This window comes from Mus caroli, chromosome 6, assembly GCF_900094665.2.
Source record: "Mus caroli chromosome 6, CAROLI_EIJ_v1.1, whole genome shotgun sequence".
NCBI classification, from domain to species: Eukaryota; Metazoa; Chordata; class Mammalia; order Rodentia; family Muridae; genus Mus; species Mus caroli.
Genome location: NC_034575.1, coordinates 78,124,163 through 78,145,704, shown reverse-complemented (window position 1 = coordinate 78,145,704; position 21,542 = coordinate 78,124,163). Strand labels below are relative to the sequence as shown.

Below are 21,542 nucleotides of genomic sequence, written 5' to 3'. Positions count from 1 at the left end.
ACAGAACAGAGGATCTCAAGTCAGCACTGAGTGTGCACAGAACACAGAGGATCCCAAGTCAGCACTGAGTGTGCGCAGAACACAAAGTAAATGAAAGATTTAAAAATCTGATGATGTAAACATTTTAAACATACAACTATTAAAAAACCATCACAAATAAAAGTGTAAATTTTAGATCATACTGAATAAGCATTAAACACTCTAAGCCAGGGACTGGAAAAGAGATGGCTCAGTGGTTAAGAGCACCGGCTGCTCTTCCAGGGGATCACATTTCAGTTCCCAGCATCCATATGGCAGCTTACAAACATCTGTAACTCCAGTTCCAGGGGATCTGATGTTCTTTTCTGGACTCCAGAAACTGAATGCATGTGCTGCACAAATGTACATGCTAGCAAAAACACTCATACAATTAAATAAAAAATGTTTTAAACCTTAAAGATTTGTTTAAATTCACTAAAAACTAAGAGAAAAAAAATTGCCACTATGAACCGAGGTGTGAAAGAGCAAAGGACTCCAGAGAATTTAGAAGAAAAAGATCTACACAGGGCATTGTGACTCACACCGCAGAAATCCCAGCACCCAGGAGGCTGAGACATGAGAATCCACAAGTATAAGGCCAACCTCGGCTACACTGCAAGCTCTAAGACAGCCTAAGCTTCAGACTGTGGCCTTCTTCACAGGCAAAATTACATGCAGCTAAATCATACAAAGATTTTTTTCTGTCATCAAAATCAGTATTTTACAAAATCCATTTTTACTAATCTAGCAAAGTAATAAGCCACCCTTCACTCTGGAGACTACGCTGGCCCATGTCTAGCAGCAGGAGAATGAGCAATGCCATGGTAAGTGTGTGCGGTAGCACATAACTATAATCCCAGGAGGCAGAGGCTGAGGCAGGGGAGTTAGGAGTCACCCTGGGTTGCACAGTAAGAACCTGTTGAAAACCCACATCACTACTGCCTCTTTTACTTGCTTCTTGGAATCAAAACTCAGGAACTCATAATTACACAACACCTTACCCACTGAGCCTGTCTCTTCTTTACTAACTGACTAAAGGGGGCGGGGGAGTCTCTATTCATGCATATTTTATACACACCTTTTCATTTAGACAATCAATTATATTTTCCACATAACTTTTCATGCCCCTGTAGAATCTGTAGTTTTGAGCATGGTCTGATGCACTCTCGAGATTCTGGATAGCCGTCTTTGAACTCTTGATGTCTTGTTCATATTTTTCATATTCTCTCTGGTGTGAGCGATGAGACTCCTGTAGTAATGTTAATCTAAATAAAATTTAAAAAAATAAAAGCTTCATTTTTCATTCTTTTCCTTTTAAGCAGTACTCTAATAAAGATGATTTCAAACACAGAGATAGTGATTACTGTAGAAACCTTGATTTATTAGACTTGTGAAGCTAGAGAGACCACAATTACTGTTCTCAGGAGGAAAAGATAACAAAGCAAAACAAACAAACAAACAAACAAACAAACAAACAAACCACCTAAAGAGACTCAGCAACAGAAGGTGGCCCTAGGGTTTATTTATTTTATTTTGTTTTTCTTGAAACTGGGTCTCTTTACCCCAACCCGGCCTTGAATTCACTAAGCATCAAGAGGATGACTTGGCTTTTAGGCTAAGGTTGACCTTGAATTCACTAAGCATCAAGAGGATGACTTGGCTTTAGGCTAAGATTGACCAGAGCTTGTAAATGAAGGGAGTTCCAGGAATACCCAAGGTTTCATATGAAAGAAAGGAGCACATACAGATCTGTTGTCGTGCTTGGAAAACGGAACGACCTGACATTAGCACCATCTAAGCACGTTCGCTATAACTTATCTGGTTTGTGACCTTGAGTGATTATTTCCCAGTGGGAACCATTGCCTTTCCTGTTGCATGAGCCCTACACGGCTCTGCTAAAGTGAAGACAGCAGACTTGATCCAGCTCTGAAGAATAGCACACACATCAATTCAATGACTGTTTATCTTTTAAAACTATGTTACCTATCACAGACACAAGCCAACAGAAACACATGAAACATATTTCTTTCACAGAATCAGAATCTATATCCTATTAGCATTTGAACTCTATGGATGCCTTAGGATTAACAAATCAATAAACAATGAAATAAATTAAAAGTATATGGACTTTAATCTGAACTAAAAACTTAATTCAACTAATCCTGCTAACCTGGTCCTGAAAAGAAATTATTTAGCCTTTAAGCAGTATATCTTGTTTCTAAGTTTAGTGGAGACACACTACATGTCTAAAAACCTTCCCTTACTTTATGGAGATAAAAGTGCAAGCTAAGCTGGGAAGAAGGCTCAGTCAGGAAAGTGCCAGCCTTGCAAGCAGGAGGACCTGAGTGAGAACTCCGATGCCACCCAGGAAGGTTGGCATGGAGGCACACCTGTAATCCCAGCAACCTGCTTGGAAAGTCCCGGGCCAGTGAGAGGCCTTGTCTCGGCACCAGGAGCTTCCAAGCGTGGGCGTTATTAGCTAGAGCAGTGAAAAGGCAGGCATGCACAGGGCACAGAAGAAAATATAAAAAACTGGTGGCAAACTGTTTCCTTCGGAAAGCCAACATCCTTTTTGGTACCATTTTATACTTGCTTAGTAAAAAACAAAAACCAAAGATCCAAGCTGAAAATAGGATAAAGCTAAAAGTAGCAGTTACTTAGACCAGATGATCTCCAACGTTACGCTACATGACCCACTGTCGTTGTAATTCTCACTCTAAAGGCAGTTCTCTCAGACACCGTCCTTCAGGAAACACCACATGGGTTCTGCTTCATAAACAATTCTAGATGTGACAGCTTTAATTCTGTTTTGTTTTTAAGGAAAGCCAATTAAAACACCAGTAAATGATAATGAATGTACTTCAGGAACAATGTTGGATCTGTTGAGGTAATTCCACTCAGCATCGCTATTTGAGAACACTCACTCAGGAGGTCTAAGCCTTATTCTGTAGCAGGTCAGAAAGTAAACAGCCTGAGCTTTTAGAGCTACATAATTGCTCTTGGAGCTACTCATCTCTGTGCTACATCACCAACAGGAAGCACTAAACTGTGTTCCAATAAAACTTCATTTACAAACACAGCGTGGGCTGGAGTCAGCCAACCCCACAGAATACAGACACTAAGTGCTGGTACACCTGAAGATTTCAAATATTTATCTCAAAATATAAAGTGAATTTTCTATAACAATATCTCCATTTAATGAAACAACTACGGTGACACATTCTGTAGTATGATTAAGGACTTGAATTACTTTAAAGCGGACTTATGATATAGAAAAATTTGAACCTATTCTCAAATGTACACAAAACACATCTTGAGCTAGTGAGATGGCTCAGGGATAGTGCACAAGCCTGATGCCATTGGTTCAATCTCCAGACCCCACAGAGAGATGGAAGGAGAAAACCAACTCCACAAAGTTGTACTCTGACTCCATACATGTGCTATGCATGTGCGCACATACACCTTGGGAAAAAAAATGAAGATGTTCTTTAAAAGGCAGCATAACTGAATGCACTCCTGGTAATAAACTGTCATATAGGCTATCAAACCCTGACCATCACACCTACTCTTTGATAAACACAGGGACCGGCAGGCAATAGATGCTCTGTACATTATATAATAAAATACTTAAAACAGTTCCTGACAGGACAGGCCTTAATTATAGAAAATGGGCGGCCACTAGGTAATTACTGTTTCCTTGAGTACTTATCAATGCCCAAATATTAAAAAAAGGATTGTGCTTTCAGAAGACACCATACCAATCATATAAGTAAACTCTTGGTCATGGTGAATTTCTCCTATTAATGTATTAAAACAAAAGCCAAACACACAAACAAAAAGCTGGGTGCGGGGGCGCACACCTTTAATGCCAGCATTTGGGAAGCAGAGGCAGGCGGATTTGAGTTTGAAGCCTTACTGGTCTGCAGAGTGAGTTCTAAGATTGCCAAGGCTACACAGAGAAACCCTGTCTCGAAAACAAAAGAAACAAATAAAACTCTAAAACAGAAAAACCAAACAAAACCCACATGCATACACACAAAAAGCCAATAGTACAGTCACATACATGCCTGTGATAGTAGGAAGGCCAAGGTAGGAGGAGCATGAATTCAAAGCCAGCCACAGCTACAGAGTTATATAGAAAAAGACCCTACCTCAAAAACCAGAAGCAACAACAAAGCACCATGTTCACTACTATAGCGACACAGAGATGAGACTTAGAGCAAAGAAATAATTACAATGAACTAACTATAGGAACAAACGTGAAATCTGTCTAGGTAATACTGTAGAAGGTAATCCTGATGAGACATGGGTGAAGCAGAGGTTCCTATAACTTAGGAACTCAGAGGACAGGAATTCAAGACCAGCTGGGGCACAAACTAAGACCATGTCTTTAAAGACAAAAATCCAGCAGTGTAGAAAAATGCCTATAGTCATATTTAAAAAAAATGGAATTACTAGTTTTAATCATGTAAAGAGTATTTGTCATTTAGACCAACAAGAAAAAGAAAATGAAAATCTGCTGTTTGTATGATAAAATAATAGATTTATTTTTTCCTAAATGTTTAATAACTTAAAGAACATAATTTTTTTTTTACTATTAATCACTCAGATAAATATAAATTACAAAATAAGCATTACTCACCTATTATTTAACTGTTTCTTTATAATTTCCAAATTTACCGGTGGAAATGAAATGGAAGTATCAAACTTCTTCAGGGTTTGAGACTTACTGCTGTGGGAAAGGTCTGTATTTTGTCCCTAAAAAATGTGAAAAATTATTTTTAAAAAACACTTCATTTACCATACAAAGAAAACTTAGTAAAGTCCCAATGCTTTGCAATATCACAACCACAATAAAACATTTTTAAAAATCTCCCAACAGTTTTAGAATATATTCATGCCTATTTTTCCAGCCAGGCATTGTGGCAAGTGCCTTATCTTCCAGCACTCAGACAGCAGAGGCAGGACGGTCTCTGTGTGTGTGATGCCTGTCTCATCTATAGACGAGTCCCAGGGCAGCCAGGGCTGCACACAGAGACCCTGTCCCAGAGAAACAGAAACCAAAACCAAAATCAAACAAAACCCAAAACTGCAACTTCCACCCACTCCACCCCCAGCTTGGCAGTACTGAGGACCGAACCTATGGCCTCATGTATGCCAGGAAGGTGGCACTACCGCTGAGCTACAGCACTAGCCTTGAGACTATTAAATTCATATGGGCATGATGAGTTATAAACTTCCGATTTCCATGACAGTTAGTTCCTGAAGGTTCAAGGCTGCTTTTGCTGATATTCTGATGCACTGTGGAAAGGCACAGAGTTCTTGAGGAACTGTGAATGAGTAACTCCATGGCTGTCTAGGGCTGGGAACCTGCAGAGAACACACTCCTAAAAGAACATCCTACAGCCCTTCCCATCAGTCTCCACTACCACACCTGCAGTGCAAAGCAGCTTCTCAAAGTCCACTGTTTCAGACAAGTAACATGAAGACACGGACCAGAGACTCGGCCACTGCTTCTATTTCCCATCAGGCATTGTGGCTCACCTCAGTTGTCTCCAAGCCTCTTCCAGGTCCAATCTAACCGCAAATCCCAACACAGTCCTGACATTCCTTCAGGTTCCCACTCCCTAAGTCATGGATATCTTTTAATAGTGCACTGGCGGATCACTTCTGGGAGGACTTTTCTCCTCCTCTCCCCACGTGCCCACTTTCTTACAACACTGACTGCCTAACGTGTTCCTATGTCATTGGGGCTACACTGAGACTTGTGGCACAGAAGCTCACTGCAGGGATTTTCCTCATCTGTTACTCAAGCAGACTGCACATCCCTGTAACTGGCTGCTATATGCTAGTGGAAACCCCTTAACACTTCCATTTACGTCAGGGTTGTCTTACATGGCAGCAGATACATCTGAGAAGGCTTTGGGTAGTAGGACTGGATCTGATTATGCACAAAGGGCCCATAGTAGCTTGGGTCCTCATGAGAGGCAGAGTGATGCAGTGAGAAATACAAGCACATGCTGAAGAATACCAACAGAACCCGCAAGAGTCAAGGCGTGAATTCTCTTCTAGAGATTCTGGAAGAAGTGCAGATCAGCTCATATTTTGATTCTGGGCTGTTTTGTTTGTTTGTTTTGTTAGAGTAAACTACTACCAAATCAGTGGTGAGCTTTTAGAGCAGCCACAGGAATCAGACAGTGACAGACCTCCAACAGGTCATCACACACTGGGTAATGATGCAAATGGAATAAGTAAGAGGTTTCGGTTTCATCCATTAAACCTGCACTGCAAGATGGCAAGACTGTAGCGAGACATTTCCGAACAGCCATCACGAAACAGAGAGGTGTTTCCTTTGAAGAGCTGTAGAATTTACGCAACAAAGACCTAAGAAAGGTTTGCTTCCCTCGGTTAGGGATGCTATCTTAGCAATTATTCCTAGGGAACAGTCCTAAATTGACATGTGAAGAAAAGGAGGAGGAAAATATCTGAATATTCAGTCTTATTTGCAAGCAGGAAAATAACAGTACCTAAACTATTCATCAAGAGGACGGATGGTCACGTGAATTATGATTTGCCAACTCTCAAGAGCGTTAGGCAGCCACTGGAATGATTTGTACCAGGTAGAAACAGGGTGCCCTCATCTGCTTCTCAGCTGCGGTAAAACACTGACCAAAGGCAAACAACAGTCCATCATCAAGGAAACAAGGAAACTCAAGGCTCGAACCTCTAAACAAGAGCAGAGACCATGGAAGAAGTGTTGTTTTTTTGCTTGTTCACTATGGCTTACTCAACCTGCTTCCCTATGTAACCCAGGACCACCTGCCCAGTGGTGGCACTGTCCACAGGGAGGGGCTCTCTCTCTCATATCAATCAGCAATCAAGAAAATGACTACAGACTTGTCAAGAGTCCAATTTGATGAGTGCAGTTCCCCGCTGACATTCCGTCTTCCAAGGTGGCTCTGTTTGTGCCACACTGACAGAAAGGAAGATAGGTCATGCAAGGGAATCTGAGTTCATGCTCAACGTGCATGAAGATGTTATAGTACACTCAAAAGCACGTAGCAAAGCCTCATGTATTGCCCAGGAAAAACCAGCCATCTCCAATATCTGCTGGACTTTAAGTTCTGAGTAATTCACAGCTGCAGCCTTTGCTTTTAACCTTTTTATTTATTTAATGTATAACGTTGTTTTACCTGTATGTCTGCACACCAAGAGCATGTGGTGCCCACAAAGGCCAGAAGAGGGCATTGCATCCCTAGGACTAAGCTTAAGGTATTTGTAAACCACCATGTGGGTGCTGGGACTTTAACCCAGGTCCTCAAGAAGAACAGCAAGTACCCTTAACCACTGAGCTGTCTCCCCAGTCTCTACAACTGCAACCTATGATGAATGCATATTTGTGGAGCTGGCTTTTAGGCAGATAAGATGTTATGGGAAAAGATACTACATGAAGACCAATAAAGAAACTAGACTTCAGTGTGCAACCTGAGTCCCATGTTGGAGAAGTCATGCAGCATCAATAGAAGCACACTTCTTATTATTAAGCAGTGTGGTCACTTAAGAGGGAAATTATTCTGTATTTACATGTATGTATAGGCACATATATGCACATGTGTGCCTGGAGATCTGAGTCTGATCTGCAGAATTTATGTCACTGAGAAGACAAAAGCAACTCTACAAAGTTGTCCTCTGACCTCCACACATGCACTGTGGCATGGGTGTCGCCACCACACTAACAAAAACTTCAGAGTAAAACTGAAGTCACTGGGCCTGGGGTAATTTGTCCCAGTGCCCTCAGGATGCTCACAGCTAGAATGCTTACCGCCGGGATCCTGACTGCTTTCCTCATCTGCTGCTGCTCCCAGATGTCTTGGTTTTCATCTTCCCAACTCTCTTCACTGGATTCCTCACTTCTGATTGCTATTAAAACCAGAAGTTAACATATTAACCCAGTATTTTCCCAGTCTGATGGCAGTGCTCAGATCTGGGGAATTATTTTACGCAGGCTTAGTAGCATTTCACATTGCTGTATCCTCTTCATAATAATCCAGGGAGGGAGAGCCACTATTACCTTCGTTTTAAAAATGAGACCAAACTCGGAACTAAGTAACCGGTCAGAGCACTGTTTTGCAGTGAGAACTCAAGTGGACACACTGGACTCCAGAGCCAGCACTGCCTTTCAGCCGCCCGCTTCCCATATGGAAGAGGCTGGGGAGAATAAAAGATTTGCTTTTTTTTTTAATGATTAAAGAGGACCCGAGATGGCTCAGCAAGAAATTTGCCACCGAGCCTGGCAACCTGAGTTCAACCGTGAAGGACCCACATGGTAGGAGGAGAAATCCAACTCCCAAAAGTTGTCCTCTGACCTCCATGCTTACATTGTGGGATGTGTGTGTCCATACACACACATACACACACACACACACAACACAAAATAGGTAAACAGGGCTAGCAAGGTAGCTCAATGGTTAAAGGCATCTGGCACCAGGCTTACTGACCTGAGTTCCAACCCTAGGACTCATAACTCATGATGGAAGAAAATCCACTACTGCAATTAGTCCTCTGGACCTCCACATGTGCACATTGACTAAACATGTCTACTCAAACACTCACATTTACAGATAATGTGTGAGCTCACACACAAAATAAGTAAAAGTGCAATTAAAAATAAAAATAAATACATGTGATTTTTTTTAAAGGAAAAATATACTTAATTCATACCTGAGCAATGAACATTTAAAAATGGTTTCTGAAGCCTAGGATGTAGCACAGTTGGCAGAGTGCTTGAGTAGCATGCATGAAGCCCTAAATTCAATTCCCAGGACTGGGTAAGTCTCAAGCACACACCTATATACTCCTGGTACTTGGGAAGTAGGGAATTAGAGGATCAGAAATTCAAGGTCATCTTTAGCTACATGGTAAGTCTGAGACTAACCTAAATACATGAGATGATGTCTCAAACACAGGCAAAAACTTCTGGGTACAAGGAACCAGATTTACTTTGCAGAAAACTATGAAGTATAAATGTTACAAATGAGAGATCTGGGGCTGGAGAGAGGGCTCAGCGGTTAAGAGCACTGACTGCTTTTCCAAAGGTCCTGAGTTCAATTCCCAGCAACCACATGGTGGCTCACAACCATCTGTAATGAGATCTGATGCCTTCTTCTGGTGTGTCTGAAGACAGCTACAGTGTACTCATATAAAAATAAATAAATCTTATAAAAAAGAGAGAGAGAGAAATCTGAACAGTCCTTTGCAACTAAAGCATTCCTGTCAAGATGAAAGTTTCATTATAGTAGTGAAGATCTTAGCATATGATACCTAAAATTTCTATAGAACCTTTCACGTTAACAAAAAAAAAAAAAATTAAAAGGTGGCCATGATAATTTCTAACATTTCAAAAAAAGAAAAAAGTCTGTACAATTCTTTTACCTGTCAAAAATCAGGGGCAGGATTCAGCATTGGTAAACACCACAACACATACGCTGAGGTAATAGGTAAGATAGAATCGTATCTAAAAGCCAAGACACTGTGGACCAAATTAATAACAACAATCAATACCAACACTCTTTCCAAACATGTGCATTGGGGATTCAGCTTGGTGCTACTGTGTGTGTGTGTGTGTGTGCTCACACACGCGCGCGTGCTCTCACTGTGTGCTCGGATAACAGGAATGAGCCATCACGCTAGGCAAGGCTCTGCCAGCTGAGCTGCATGCAGCTCCGATATCAGGTTTTGAGACATAACAGATAGCAGGGTGATGAATGAGCAAAGAGCAAGTCCACTACTATAGTAAAAACGACATGCTCTTTAGATACCGGTAAATCAGTTAAACACGTACATGTTTCTTCAGCCATTCTTTGTCGGAGTGTTTGAGGCTTTGGGGTAAACAGTATTCTCTTTTCGTGGTCATCAGGATCGCTCTCTGGGTCCTCTTCATTGCTTCTCTTACAGTCAGAAGTGGTGCAGGAGTGGTTTACATCCAATGAAATATAGTCCCCTGGGGTCCTGGCCAACTCCCGTTTTCTGCGGGCTGCCTGAATAAAAGCTGCATCGGGGATCTTAACTGAAACAAATGAAGAGGACAGTGAACACCACACTGCTGCAGAGGGAGGGCACGCTGCTCGTATCCAAGGCCACACAAGGCACCGTGCTCCTAAACATCACCATTTACGTAGACTTGCGTGACTGGGGAGATGGACGGCTCAAAGTCTGGCCAAGGAAGAAAATTAATAGAACAGATATAAAAAGCACATTAGGGAAATGAACCTAACCTAGTACTATCGGGAAATAGGCTGACACCATTCCGAATTGCCTTTTGCTCTAACTTCAGAACGCTGTGTCAGGACAGGAACATGAGAGCTGAGCAGTCAGTGAGACTGTAGTAAGAAGGGTAAACTCAGCAGCCTGATGTAGAGGCCACACCAGAGCACCTCCTCATTACGGCTCTTCCACACAGAGAAGTGAGAGACAGATGATGACAGCACGCACCCATCAGAGCAACAGCACACACCTACGTCAGATCTCGATTTGTAGTGTGACTCACATGAAAGGAATGAGAGAAGTTAAATGTAAAGAAAATAATATTTTTCACCAGGTAAATGAAACTACAACTTTTATTTTTAGACATTTTTATTTTGCTTTTAAAGAGTTACTTTATATATATATTTATACAAAGATTTATTATATATATATATATGTATATGTGTGTATATATATATATATATATATATATAGATGTTTTGCCTACATGTATGTCAATGTACATGTGTACACCTGGTGCCAATAGAAGCCAGAAGAGGGCATCAGCTGCATCTCTCCTCCCTCTAAATACTAAACTCTAATACAGCTTTATTTGTTTGTTTTTATTTGTATAGTATATATTCACTGACATGAATTCTTATAATTTAGTAACTGAGGTTTCTTCATGAATGGAATTAACTTTATATTTTATAAAAAATGTTTTTAGAAGATATCAGTGTAAATAAGATGGCAAGAGAGATCCCTACCCTTCCAAGCATCTGAAACATTAGAGATGCTAGGTGCCATGAATTCCAGGCAGCAGCTATGCAGGCACGAATGACTTGGAACTTCTGATCCTCCTCCTTTCTTGCCATTTCCAAATGCTGGGCTCACAGGCATGGACCACATGACTAGTTTGTGTGCTGCTGAGAATCCAGAGCCAGGGTCTCACACCTGCTAGGCATTCAGTCTACAGCTCAGCTACTTCTCTATCCTGAGCCTGCTAGGCATTCAGTCTACCAGCTCAGCTATACCGAAATTCTGAGCCCCATTTTGAGAAATAAATACAAGATATGACTAGGCAAATAGAAAACATGAGATGTGCAAAGGCTCTAATGTTTAAAACACAGGAGAAAAAGTAAGAGATTTTAGAAGTCTCGGTCTTTATACAAGACTCAGTGACCTCAGTCCTAAAGAAAATAAAACGTGTGGTCACTCATGAAACAATACATGACAATTGTTAGAAACCAAAAACATTCACCGACAACAAGAAAATCAATCATGGGGCCAGAGAAATGGCATAGTAGGAAAAGGCACTTGCTGCCAAGCTTGGTGACTTCAGTTTGACGCCTGGGACCCCATGGGGGAAAGTAAGATGTCTTCTGATCTACACATATATATTTATGCATACTCGTGCACACACAGAGAGGAGAGAGACAGAGGGGAAAGAAGAGGGAGAGAGAGAAGTGGGGAGAATGAATAAATATATATTTTTCATATTATTATCATATATATATATATATATATATATATATATATATATGCATGCATGCAAGGAGGAGAAGAGCTGGCTTGGCAGTTAAGAGAGGTTGACAATTTCCCCCAAGAACCAGCTTGGTTCCCAGCACTCACGTGGGCAGCTAACCACCACCTGTATGTAACTCTAGTCCATAGTATCTGACACTCTCTTCTGGACTCTGTGGGCACCTGCCACATGTACCCATACATACACATGAATAAAAATTAAGTCTTTTAAAAAAATTCATTTCCTTCTAAGTAGACAGTATTTACTTAGTTTGTTCTTTCAAAAAGTCTAGTTACACTTGTTTGTTTATTCAACTAAAAGCAGGGGCAAAGCAAGCACTGTGGTACAAATGTAGATATCAGGACAGCTTGTAGGAATCAGTTCTTTCCTTCTACCACTGGGTCCCAGGGATCAAACTCAGGTCCTTAGGCTTAGTGCTGCCAAGCACTTTGCCCTCAAGAAACCATCTCACTAGCCCAATTATTTGTTTCTCTTTTGAGGCAGGGTCTCATGTAGATCAAGTTGGCCTAGAACTTGTGATTTTCTGGAATTACATACAGGTGTCACCACATCCAGCTGGACCAGTATTTAAAGATTATTATCGGTGGGAAAAAGGATGGTCTATATTCTCTTACAGGATTTAACAGATCATGATAAAATATGTGTGGCAATGGGCCACATGCCTGCAATCCTAGCATTAAATAGCTGAGGAAAGAAGACTGCTGGGAGTTCAAGGCCAGTCTGGGCATCATAATGATTCTCAGGCTGGTCAGTACTACACAAGACCACATCTCAGAAACGACGATAAAACAGAATGAACAAAGCATCAATCAAATCATTTGCTGAATTCTTTTCCTAAGTGAATACTGGAAAAGAAAAATGTTGCTGATGAAGTTTACGTAGGGACCAGGCAGAGCTCCGAACCTTCCCTAATCTGGAGTCATGATTCTATTGTGGAGTAAGGGAAGAGAAGCCAACATGTCTCTGATAATAAGTGCAGTTATTCTTGTCTAAAGTAAATTAAAGTTCCAAACCCATCACAGGATCCAAGACTTAAAAACTGAAACCCTAGGGACACGCTAGAAACACCTTCTCAGTGTGGTATTGTAGCTGAGCAGGGTTTGTGGGCAGAGCCTCTAAGGGGACTGTATGTGGCAGTGGGGTTATGAGGCGGCATTAGTCGCCAATACACAAGTGGACTGGAAAACAACACATGAGGTGGAACTGACTCACATGCAGGACTTGGTGGGTTCAGACACTAAGTCACAAGCATGGGGCTCATGGGGGAGATGCTTGGTGTCACAGGAAGTAATCCTCTCCCAAGTTACATGTGAAAGTTCAGGGAAGGGAAGACTATGTTTCCCATCCTGTCCCCTCACGTCTCTACAGTTCCCACACAGCAGATGTCAGACAGACATGGGCTGAGCGGATACAGACACCCCCATGCTTTTTCTGATAAATGACATTAGCATATGTATCACCTTACCAGACAAGCAATCATCTAATAAGCTGAGACCAACTGTGATCTCTTTTGTAAGAAGAACCTCTGCCATGGGGAAACATCTCAAGGCAGACAGCCTATCACTGGTTAATTCTCACAGCCAAACATATAACAAATACATTCTTCATACACACACGGCTTTGTGCTTGAGTGACAGCCATGTGCCCTGCCATCTTCTTTAAATAGCACATCTGCTATCTAGATGGTGTATTTGGAGGAATGACAATTCTTTACCGTGGAACTGTCCTGTGCTCTGAAGGGAATTTACCACCCACATGCCAACTCTACTCTCTGTGATTATTAGAAATTATGCCACACATTGTTCCAGACTGGCTTCTCCTCAGGAGAGCAGTGCAACCTGCGCTTCAGAACCAGTCCCTCACACTCCATCCTCAGAAGCAGTGCTGAGTACAGCAGCCACTAGTCATATCGGACCATATCAACGTAGTTAAAGACTCAGCTCAACAGCTTCTTGGGGCCAGTGGCTACTGTACTCATGGTGAAGATACAGACATTTTTCTACCATAACAAAAATTCTACTGGACAGTGCCGCACCCAGAATTCACCCCAGACTATATTTGCTTATTACGAAGCTCAATTTTAAAAAAGATTTAATTTACTATTTTTAATTATGAATGTGCATTTGTGCATGTGAGGGCTGGTGCCTGAGAAGGCCGGAAGCACCAGACTCCCTGGAGCTGGAGTTTTATGAGTGGTTATGAGCAGGCCGACATGGGTGCTGGGGACTGAACTACTTTTCTCAAAGGGCTCTTGCATGTCACTAGCCTGAAAAATAAAAAGAGTCTCTACAGAAGGAAACACGTTATGAACACCTGACTACATTTAAAAGGCTGGAGGAACATTTCTGATTTCATGGACCATAGGGTAAGGCCCAGGACAACTTCTCCACTTTGCCAGCGTAATGCCAAAGCAGACTTAAGTAACTAATATCTGAAAGGGTTTTAATGAGCATTGGGCTAGATTTGGTCCAGAGGTGGTTATGCACTTAGCTAACAACTGAACTAAGCAATCTTTCTTTAAAAAAGCCACTTCGAGTCATTATGAGTTTCCTACATGTTATATTGTCCTCCTTCAGGTTTTAGACATGCTACATGTGACATCAGCAACAATCTCGGGATAAATTCTTAGCAGCTTCTAGGTAGGAGGGGGAACTACCCAGCAAGCACAGGAGCTCAGAACACACTGTGGAGCAGACTCCCTGATTTGAGCCTTGTCTGGGCTACTTCTAAGCTGTCTGATCTCAGTTATATCATGTAATAAATAATGACATAACTATTTGTTGCATACTTTTTACTGCTTTATCAATAGAAATTACTGGTGTATAATGTGCTGATGTGAGAGCTGGCCATGTCGTCCATCTCAGGCTCAGGAGGCAGATGGTGAGTCTGAGGCCAGTTGAGGCTACAGAATGAAATCCAGACCAGCCTGGGGTACAAAGTGAGACCTTGTGGCAAAAAAGGATGGAAGCTAGTTAAGTTAGTTATATAAAATTATAAAAATTACCAACCTATGGGTGAAACGTCTTTTTCTTCCAGAGAGCAAGAGCTATCAGAGGACAGACTCTGATCACCCTTACTTTCTGTCAAGGTATGTGTTCCTTCCTCTTCATCCGTTGAGAGCTCAGCTGTTCTGCATTCTAAGAGGATACCGATGGAAGCAAGAAAGAGTCAAAATATTTGAATCAATAACCAAAATAAACATATTCATAAGATTTCCTCTTAATTCCAGACTACATGAAGCTCAAAAAGATTGGTGCAAATAAACATTTAAAGGAGAGTCTGAGAGGCGAATCAGAGGTCAAGAACACATACTGTCCTTGCAGAAGTCTGGTTCCCAGCACCTGTGTCAGGCAATTCACAGCTACCTGAAACTCCTGAAACTCCAGCTCCTGGGGATCTGACACATCTGGTCTTTGTGGTCACTGTACTCACACATGGACACACACATACACAATAATAAAAATACATCTCTAAAACACATAATAAAATATGGAAAAAAACAAAGCCATCGCTCACGTCTTAGCTACTGCTGTGAGGGACAACCTCTGCCTCCAACCAAGGCAGCAATTCTCAAAGCAAGGTCTCCTGTTATCCTTGACAGCCCCCAGGGTCTCGTGAGGAGGTGTGTGCATTCAAAACCACTTTGACTGTAACAGACACACGTTACTTGTTCTTTTCTCTGGGTTGACATTGTAGTAAGGAACAAGTGTGGTGGGTAAAAGCGCTCGCCTCAGCACAAAGGCAGTGACATCAGCACACACCAAGAAAGGGGGAAAAAGCCATTTTCATTCACGTTTGTTGATGAAGCAATACAAATTATTAATTTTTTAAAACTTTGAGCCGAGTACCACTATTTTAAGGATAGTGGTAACAAAAGAAAAATAATCTATGGAAACCTGGGCTATTTGGGACCTCTATTTTTAAGAGAGTTCAAAGGCAAAAGAAATTTGAGAACCACTGATCTAGGAGGGAAGAGAAGGTACTTACTTAACTCAAGGTAAACAGATGACTGGCATACTTTGTTACAAATACAAAAAAGATCAATCAAACTTTAGATGAACCGGGCCCCTGACAGTGACTAAGAAATCACTAAGATCCCAAGCCTTGAAGTCATTATTTTAAGTGCTAGACGCTGGGCACAGAAAGACAGATATGCTAAGCTCTCATTAATATGTAGAATCCAAACAATTTGAAGGAAATCACAGACATAGAGTAGAATAGTGGTTAATATGAGCCAATGTGGGAATATGTATGTTGGCAAAGGTTACAAAATTTTACAAGAATAAATTTAGTGTATCTATTGTACAACATAGTGATCTTCCTACACTGTGTGTGTGTCTGGTGCCTGACAGGGTTAGGGGAGGAGTTCCAATGTCCTGGAGTTACAGACGGTTGAACCACCAAGTTGGTGCTAGACACTGAACTCGGGTCCTCTAAGAGTTACCAGTGCTCTTAACTGCTGACTGGCCTCTCCAGCCCTCAAATGACATGGTATTTGATCACATGAATGGAACCGTCCTTAGTGTCACCAATCTCAGTCACAGCACCTCGTTTTACATTATCTTTAATCTACTTTTTGTTGTTGCTGCTGCAGATGACTGATTTTAAAAATGACAACGTTCCAAACCCTGTCCTTATTCTTTTAGTCACTATCTGGTGTTCTTAGAAAACTGTTGGACAAGTTCCCTAAGGCTCACACGACTTTCATCCACATTTAACAGCTAACAGCACGTGGAGTCGTTCAAGACCTCTCTGAGGATTTGGGTTCAATGTGTGCACACCAATGGCTGTATGCTCTAGTCGGTGCGGGTCACCTGAGGATGCAAACTGCGAAGTGCCACCAAGATCTACGGGAGGCTTCCGGCAACCCCGGCATTGCGCAATGCGGGTGCAGACGACCATAGAGGCCGCTGGACCTGAGCAACGGAGCCCTTTCCACCCCTCGGTCACCTGCTCCGCCGTCCCCGCGGGGAGCAGCTCCCGGGCTGCGGCGGGAACTCGCCCAGACCCGACCTCGGCCTCGGGCGCTGCGGGCCCCGCGCGGCCGCTCCGCTCCCTCTGTTCGGCCGCCGGCAGACGCCGGCTCCTCCGCACTTTGCTCCTTCGCGCCGTCGCTATCGCTATCGCTGGACTCGACCTGGCGCCGCCTGAAAGTCCTCTGAGGCCTGAGAGCCATGTTCCAAGTAGGATTGGCGCGTCTCCTTAAGGCTAGGTGTCCGGCGCCTGCGCAGTCGCGCGTCTCGAGATGCGCATGCGTGTTTGTGAGAGCTCCGCCTGGTGCTGCAGGGTTCGGTACCCAATGGTCTGAATTGGCCGAGCTGCCTTTTTAGTGGGACAGATAATAACTGGCCAAACATTCTCGCAGTTTATGTTCGGAGCCCGGGAGATTACCTGCACATCTCACCCAGAACAGACAGAAGTGGAGAGATAAACAATGAAATTAAGCATAAATGATAAAAGCATAAATGACCTGAGGCCTGTGGCTGAGATTTCTCCACTGCATTCTGTCCACTTAAGGTTTCCACAAATGTATTTAAAATGCTTTGGCTTATAACTCCATTCTCTCTCTCTCTCTCTCTCTCTCTCTCTCTCTCTCTCTCTCTCTCTCTCTTTCTCCTTTCTTCTTTCAAACTGTCTAACACTTCCCACATTGACCATGGAATTCGCAAAGGCAGAAATCTGTTTATAGGCCATGGGCGCATATTTGGCTCCAAAATTGTATTCCCTTTGGGGTAAGAACTACGTTGGGTCCCAGGCAATCTAGAGAGAGTGAAACCTTGGTCTCTCAGAGCTGTGATGAGAGTTTGCAGTTGCTTCCATAAGCATCAGGTTCCATGCCTGCAACCTTTGGGCTCCAGGCTTTAACAGCTGCAGCACACCTCACCCCGACTCCAGCGTACTATTCCTTTATTGTTTGCTTATTTGTTGGTTGGTTTTCAAGAAGACCTCAGTTACCATCAAAACATTTCATATGACTACATAAAGTTGAGTGCATACAGCTACCAAATACTGTTGTTGGGACTAGAATCAGAAACATTCAACTCGTGGCAATGCTCGCGGCATTGAAAACCTGGTCCCCAGGTTGTGGCACTGTGGGACAGTTGTAGAACCTTTGGGACTATGGGTTAGTTAGCAAAAATGGCTCTCCAGAGGCAGGCCTTGCAGGTGATGGATACATCTCCCTCTGGCCAGAGCTCTCAGCTTCCTGGTTGGCCAAGGTGTGGAGTTACTGATTGACAATGCTCGGCCACGGCTGACCAAGCCATTGGCCTTGCCAATCCTACCATGACGGAAGGAGGGTGCCGTCAGAACTGTGAGTCAAGTAAACCCCTCCTCACTTAAGATCCTTCTGCCAGGTTCTTTGTCATGGTGTCATGAGAAAAATAACCAAGATAGTTTTCTTTTCACCGTATTTAGTTTAATTCTTTTTACATGTATTTAGTGTGTGTGTGTGTGTGTGTGTGTGTGTGTGTGTGTGTGTGTGTGAGAGAGAGAGAGAGAGAGAGAGAGAGAGAGAGAGAGAGAGAATATGGCTAAGATAAGAGGACAGCTATTTGGAATCAGCTCTTTCCTTCCACTGTGTAAGCTGGTCACTGGGCCAAACAAGTATCTTTACCAGCCAAGCTATCTTACCAACCCTTTTATTTATTGATTTATTTATTTAATTCTATTTTTATTTTTAACCTACTTATAAATTTACATTATTTGCTCACAATTGTTATACCCATAAGACTATAACAAGTATAACTGAATGTTTTCCTTCCAAAGTCATACATACTATGCATGCCTATTTTAATTTGGAAATATTATTTATTGTGTAATATTTGTATATATTTCTCCAACAAAGCTCCTTTAAAATTAATATTAAAAAATATATATTGAGACAGGGTTTCTCTATATAGCCCTGGCTGTCCTGGAACTCACTCTGTAGACCAGGCTGGCCTTGAACTCAGAAATCTGCCTACCTCTTAAGTATATATTTTTTAAAGAACTCAAATTGTTATACCAAAATTTAGATTGTTTGGATTTTGATCCTTTGTGATCTTAGACTTGAGAGGCCTTACTCTTTGAAGATTTTCTACATTAAACTTAGGCATTCAAGAGTGTGTCAGTCAGACTTCTGTTGCTGTCACAAACCTTATGAAGAAGGAAATTTCATTGCTATTATTGGCTGCCTAGACAGACAAGGAGATTAGAATTTCTCTCTGAATGGCTGGAAAATGATTCAAGTTAGATGGGAAAGGAGAATGGGATTAACATTTTTCTCCTCTTCTATTTTTTCTTTCCTTTCTATCTTTGTTTGGGGGTGTGTGTGTATCAATTAGCCCAGGCTGTTCTTAAACTTGCTATGCAAACAAGGCTGACCTTGAACTCCTGAATGTTTGTATTACAGGCCTATGCCATCACACCCAACTTCTTCTTGTCTGTGTTGAGGTAAGGACAGCATCTGAGCAGGGCTTGACACTGGCTGCTAATACCTCAGGAGAGGCGTCACCTCCAATTAGGATGGATTTTCTTTAAGACAGGGTCTTATTATGTAGCCCAGGCTTGCCTCCAAGTCATGGTACTGTTCCTACTTCAGATTCCCAAGTGCCAGGACTACAGGTGTGAGCCTGCATACCCACCAAGCTCAAGTTGTTTAACTGCCCTGAGCTTCAGCGACATCAGAGGAACACATTAAATACCCTTTAGCCCTAAAATATGAAGCTATAGGACGTTTGTTCCTCCCTGACCCCTGAGTATTCTATCCCCATGATGACCACGAGGCTTGTGATCCTGGGAAAATTCTCCATTCATCTCAGAAAAGATCAAATCGGAGGACAGAGAGACCAACTGAGACCAGCCGAAGAAGGTTCTTTCCTAGTCCTGAAACAGGTAGCTCATGGTTACCAGGGCCACCGTTAGCTATGACCCAAATACCCCAGAGGCGGCTGCTTTTCTGTAATCTCCCCTAAAACAGCTCCTTAATGTGCTGACTCACGGCGAGAAGAGCTGGACACACTGCAGCTGTCCCCCAGCTACTGTCTGTCCCCAGGATGCTCCCTGATTAGAAAATGCTTTTTCCATGCAGACAGTCGTCACTGCTTCAAGGCACCACTGCCACTTAGAACCTCGAAGCATGAGCTGGACCAATGTCACAGAAGCTGAGCTAGTGTGAAGGCACCTCAGGCACACAGGAAGCAGGCACCTCAGAAAGGAAGAGGCTGCAGGAGGTGCTTGCAATCAGCCCTTTCGTTTACCATGTGTAACTTTAATTTTTCCAAACCTTACTTTTAATGATGGTTCTTAAACACTTTAACCTCCCTCGTAGCCCACCACCCACCAGAGGTAGTGAGAAAGAAAGGATATGGGGGAAGTGGACCTGTTTAGAATGGAGCAACTCCCATCTGTGTTGTCTGGAAATCGGCAGTTCAGTTCACAGATTAGCAGGCAGCAGCAGCTTGATCCACTCAAAAACACTCCACAGATACACCAGCAGTCCCGTTCAGGAGAATCAGATAAGCAACAATGGTGACATGACCTAGCAGGGACAGTCAGGCCTCAGCTTCTGCTCCAGTCAGCGGGAGGGACGGGCAGGAACACCAGAAGTAGTTCTTGGCTGTGCCTCTCTTAGGGAAGCAGAGATCATCGAAGACTTGAGACCCATACTTGTTGCACAGCTAACTGTACCAGCAAGCCAATCTCTGTCTCCGTCACTCCATGGAGTCCTATTTATACCCTCCAAATAATCACGTGTCCTCCACATGCCTTGCCTCAGCACCGGTCTTGCCTCAGCTCGAGCATCCAATCAGCCTGAGTCCCTTGAAGACCTGACAAATGCAGCTCAATTATGCAATGCAAGGCAGACCCGTACATGTGTCCTTTCTTGTACTTGCTTTAGCTGAACATCCTCTCTCCTGTGTCTGCTTCAATGAAACGTTCCTTCATGAGTCTGCCTTAGTCTTTCACCTGTGTCCACTTCAGGAAAACACTCCTTCATGTGTTTGCCCCAGCAAAACACCATCCAACACAACTGACTCTCCAAAGAACCCTTAAAGGTTTCCCTTCAGCCATGTTTATGTGATTCCTGATCAGACCATTCATTCAAGAGTGCAACATAAGTGTTAACTTTTATCGTAGAAGGAAATAACATCCTAGCTTATTAAATGACATGCTATGTAACACAATCAGCATACAGGGGTTGTGAACTCCCTGCTTTTTATCCTGTCTGAGTATAAGCTCCACTAGAATATCAGCATCTTCTTCTGGCCTCTGGCACATTCTCAGCATGCCATCCACACACACAAATGAACATCCATGACACAGATCTAACATCACACATACACACACACACACACACACACACACACACACACTGATTTAAGTCAGTGTGACAGTCACTATGCAGTGCAGAATAGTGAGGTTGTAGTCCAGAAGTAGGGGAAATGTAGGTATGATTAGGGAATGGAAATGTCATTTTTTGAATACAATTATCGTTTTTTATATTATACTAAAAGAGAGCCTCATGTGACGCAGGCCGATCCATACTTTCTAGGTACCTTAGGATGATCCCATACCACTTATCCCTTGCTTCCACCTTCAAAGTAATGGGTTATATGCTAACACCACCAAAACAGAATTAGAAAGCACTGAGGACTGAACCCAAAACCTAGTAATTGAAAGGCAAGCAGTCTCCCATCCGAGCCACAAGCCCAGCCCCAGGCTTTTTATTTAAGATGTTCACTAAAGGCCAGAG

The 21,542-nt window shown here is 42.6% G+C and overlaps 1 protein-coding gene across 4 annotated transcripts in view; it reads right to left on the bottom strand.

The window, feature by feature from the left end:
* Gcfc2 (GC-rich sequence DNA-binding factor 2) overlaps positions 1-17,003 on the bottom strand; it is a 36,925-nt gene extending 19,922 nt beyond the window's left edge. For all 4 annotated transcript variants that reach the window (XM_021164992.2, XM_029478482.1, XM_029478483.1 and 1 more), the window contains exons 1-6: positions 16,757-17,003; positions 14,815-14,943; positions 9,860-10,084; positions 7,841-7,938; positions 4,661-4,776; positions 1,097-1,283 (exon numbers count right to left, since the gene is read on the bottom strand). In XM_021164992.2, coding sequence (XP_021020651.1) covers positions 1,097-1,283; positions 4,661-4,776; positions 7,841-7,938; positions 9,860-10,084; positions 14,815-14,943; positions 16,757-16,982 — 981 coding nt within the window. In that variant the 5' untranslated portion in view covers positions 16,983-17,003. The remainder of the gene's footprint in view (positions 1-1,096; positions 1,284-4,660; positions 4,777-7,840; positions 7,939-9,859; positions 10,085-14,814; positions 14,944-16,756) is intronic.
* Between the last annotated feature and the right edge of the window lie 4,539 nt (positions 17,004-21,542).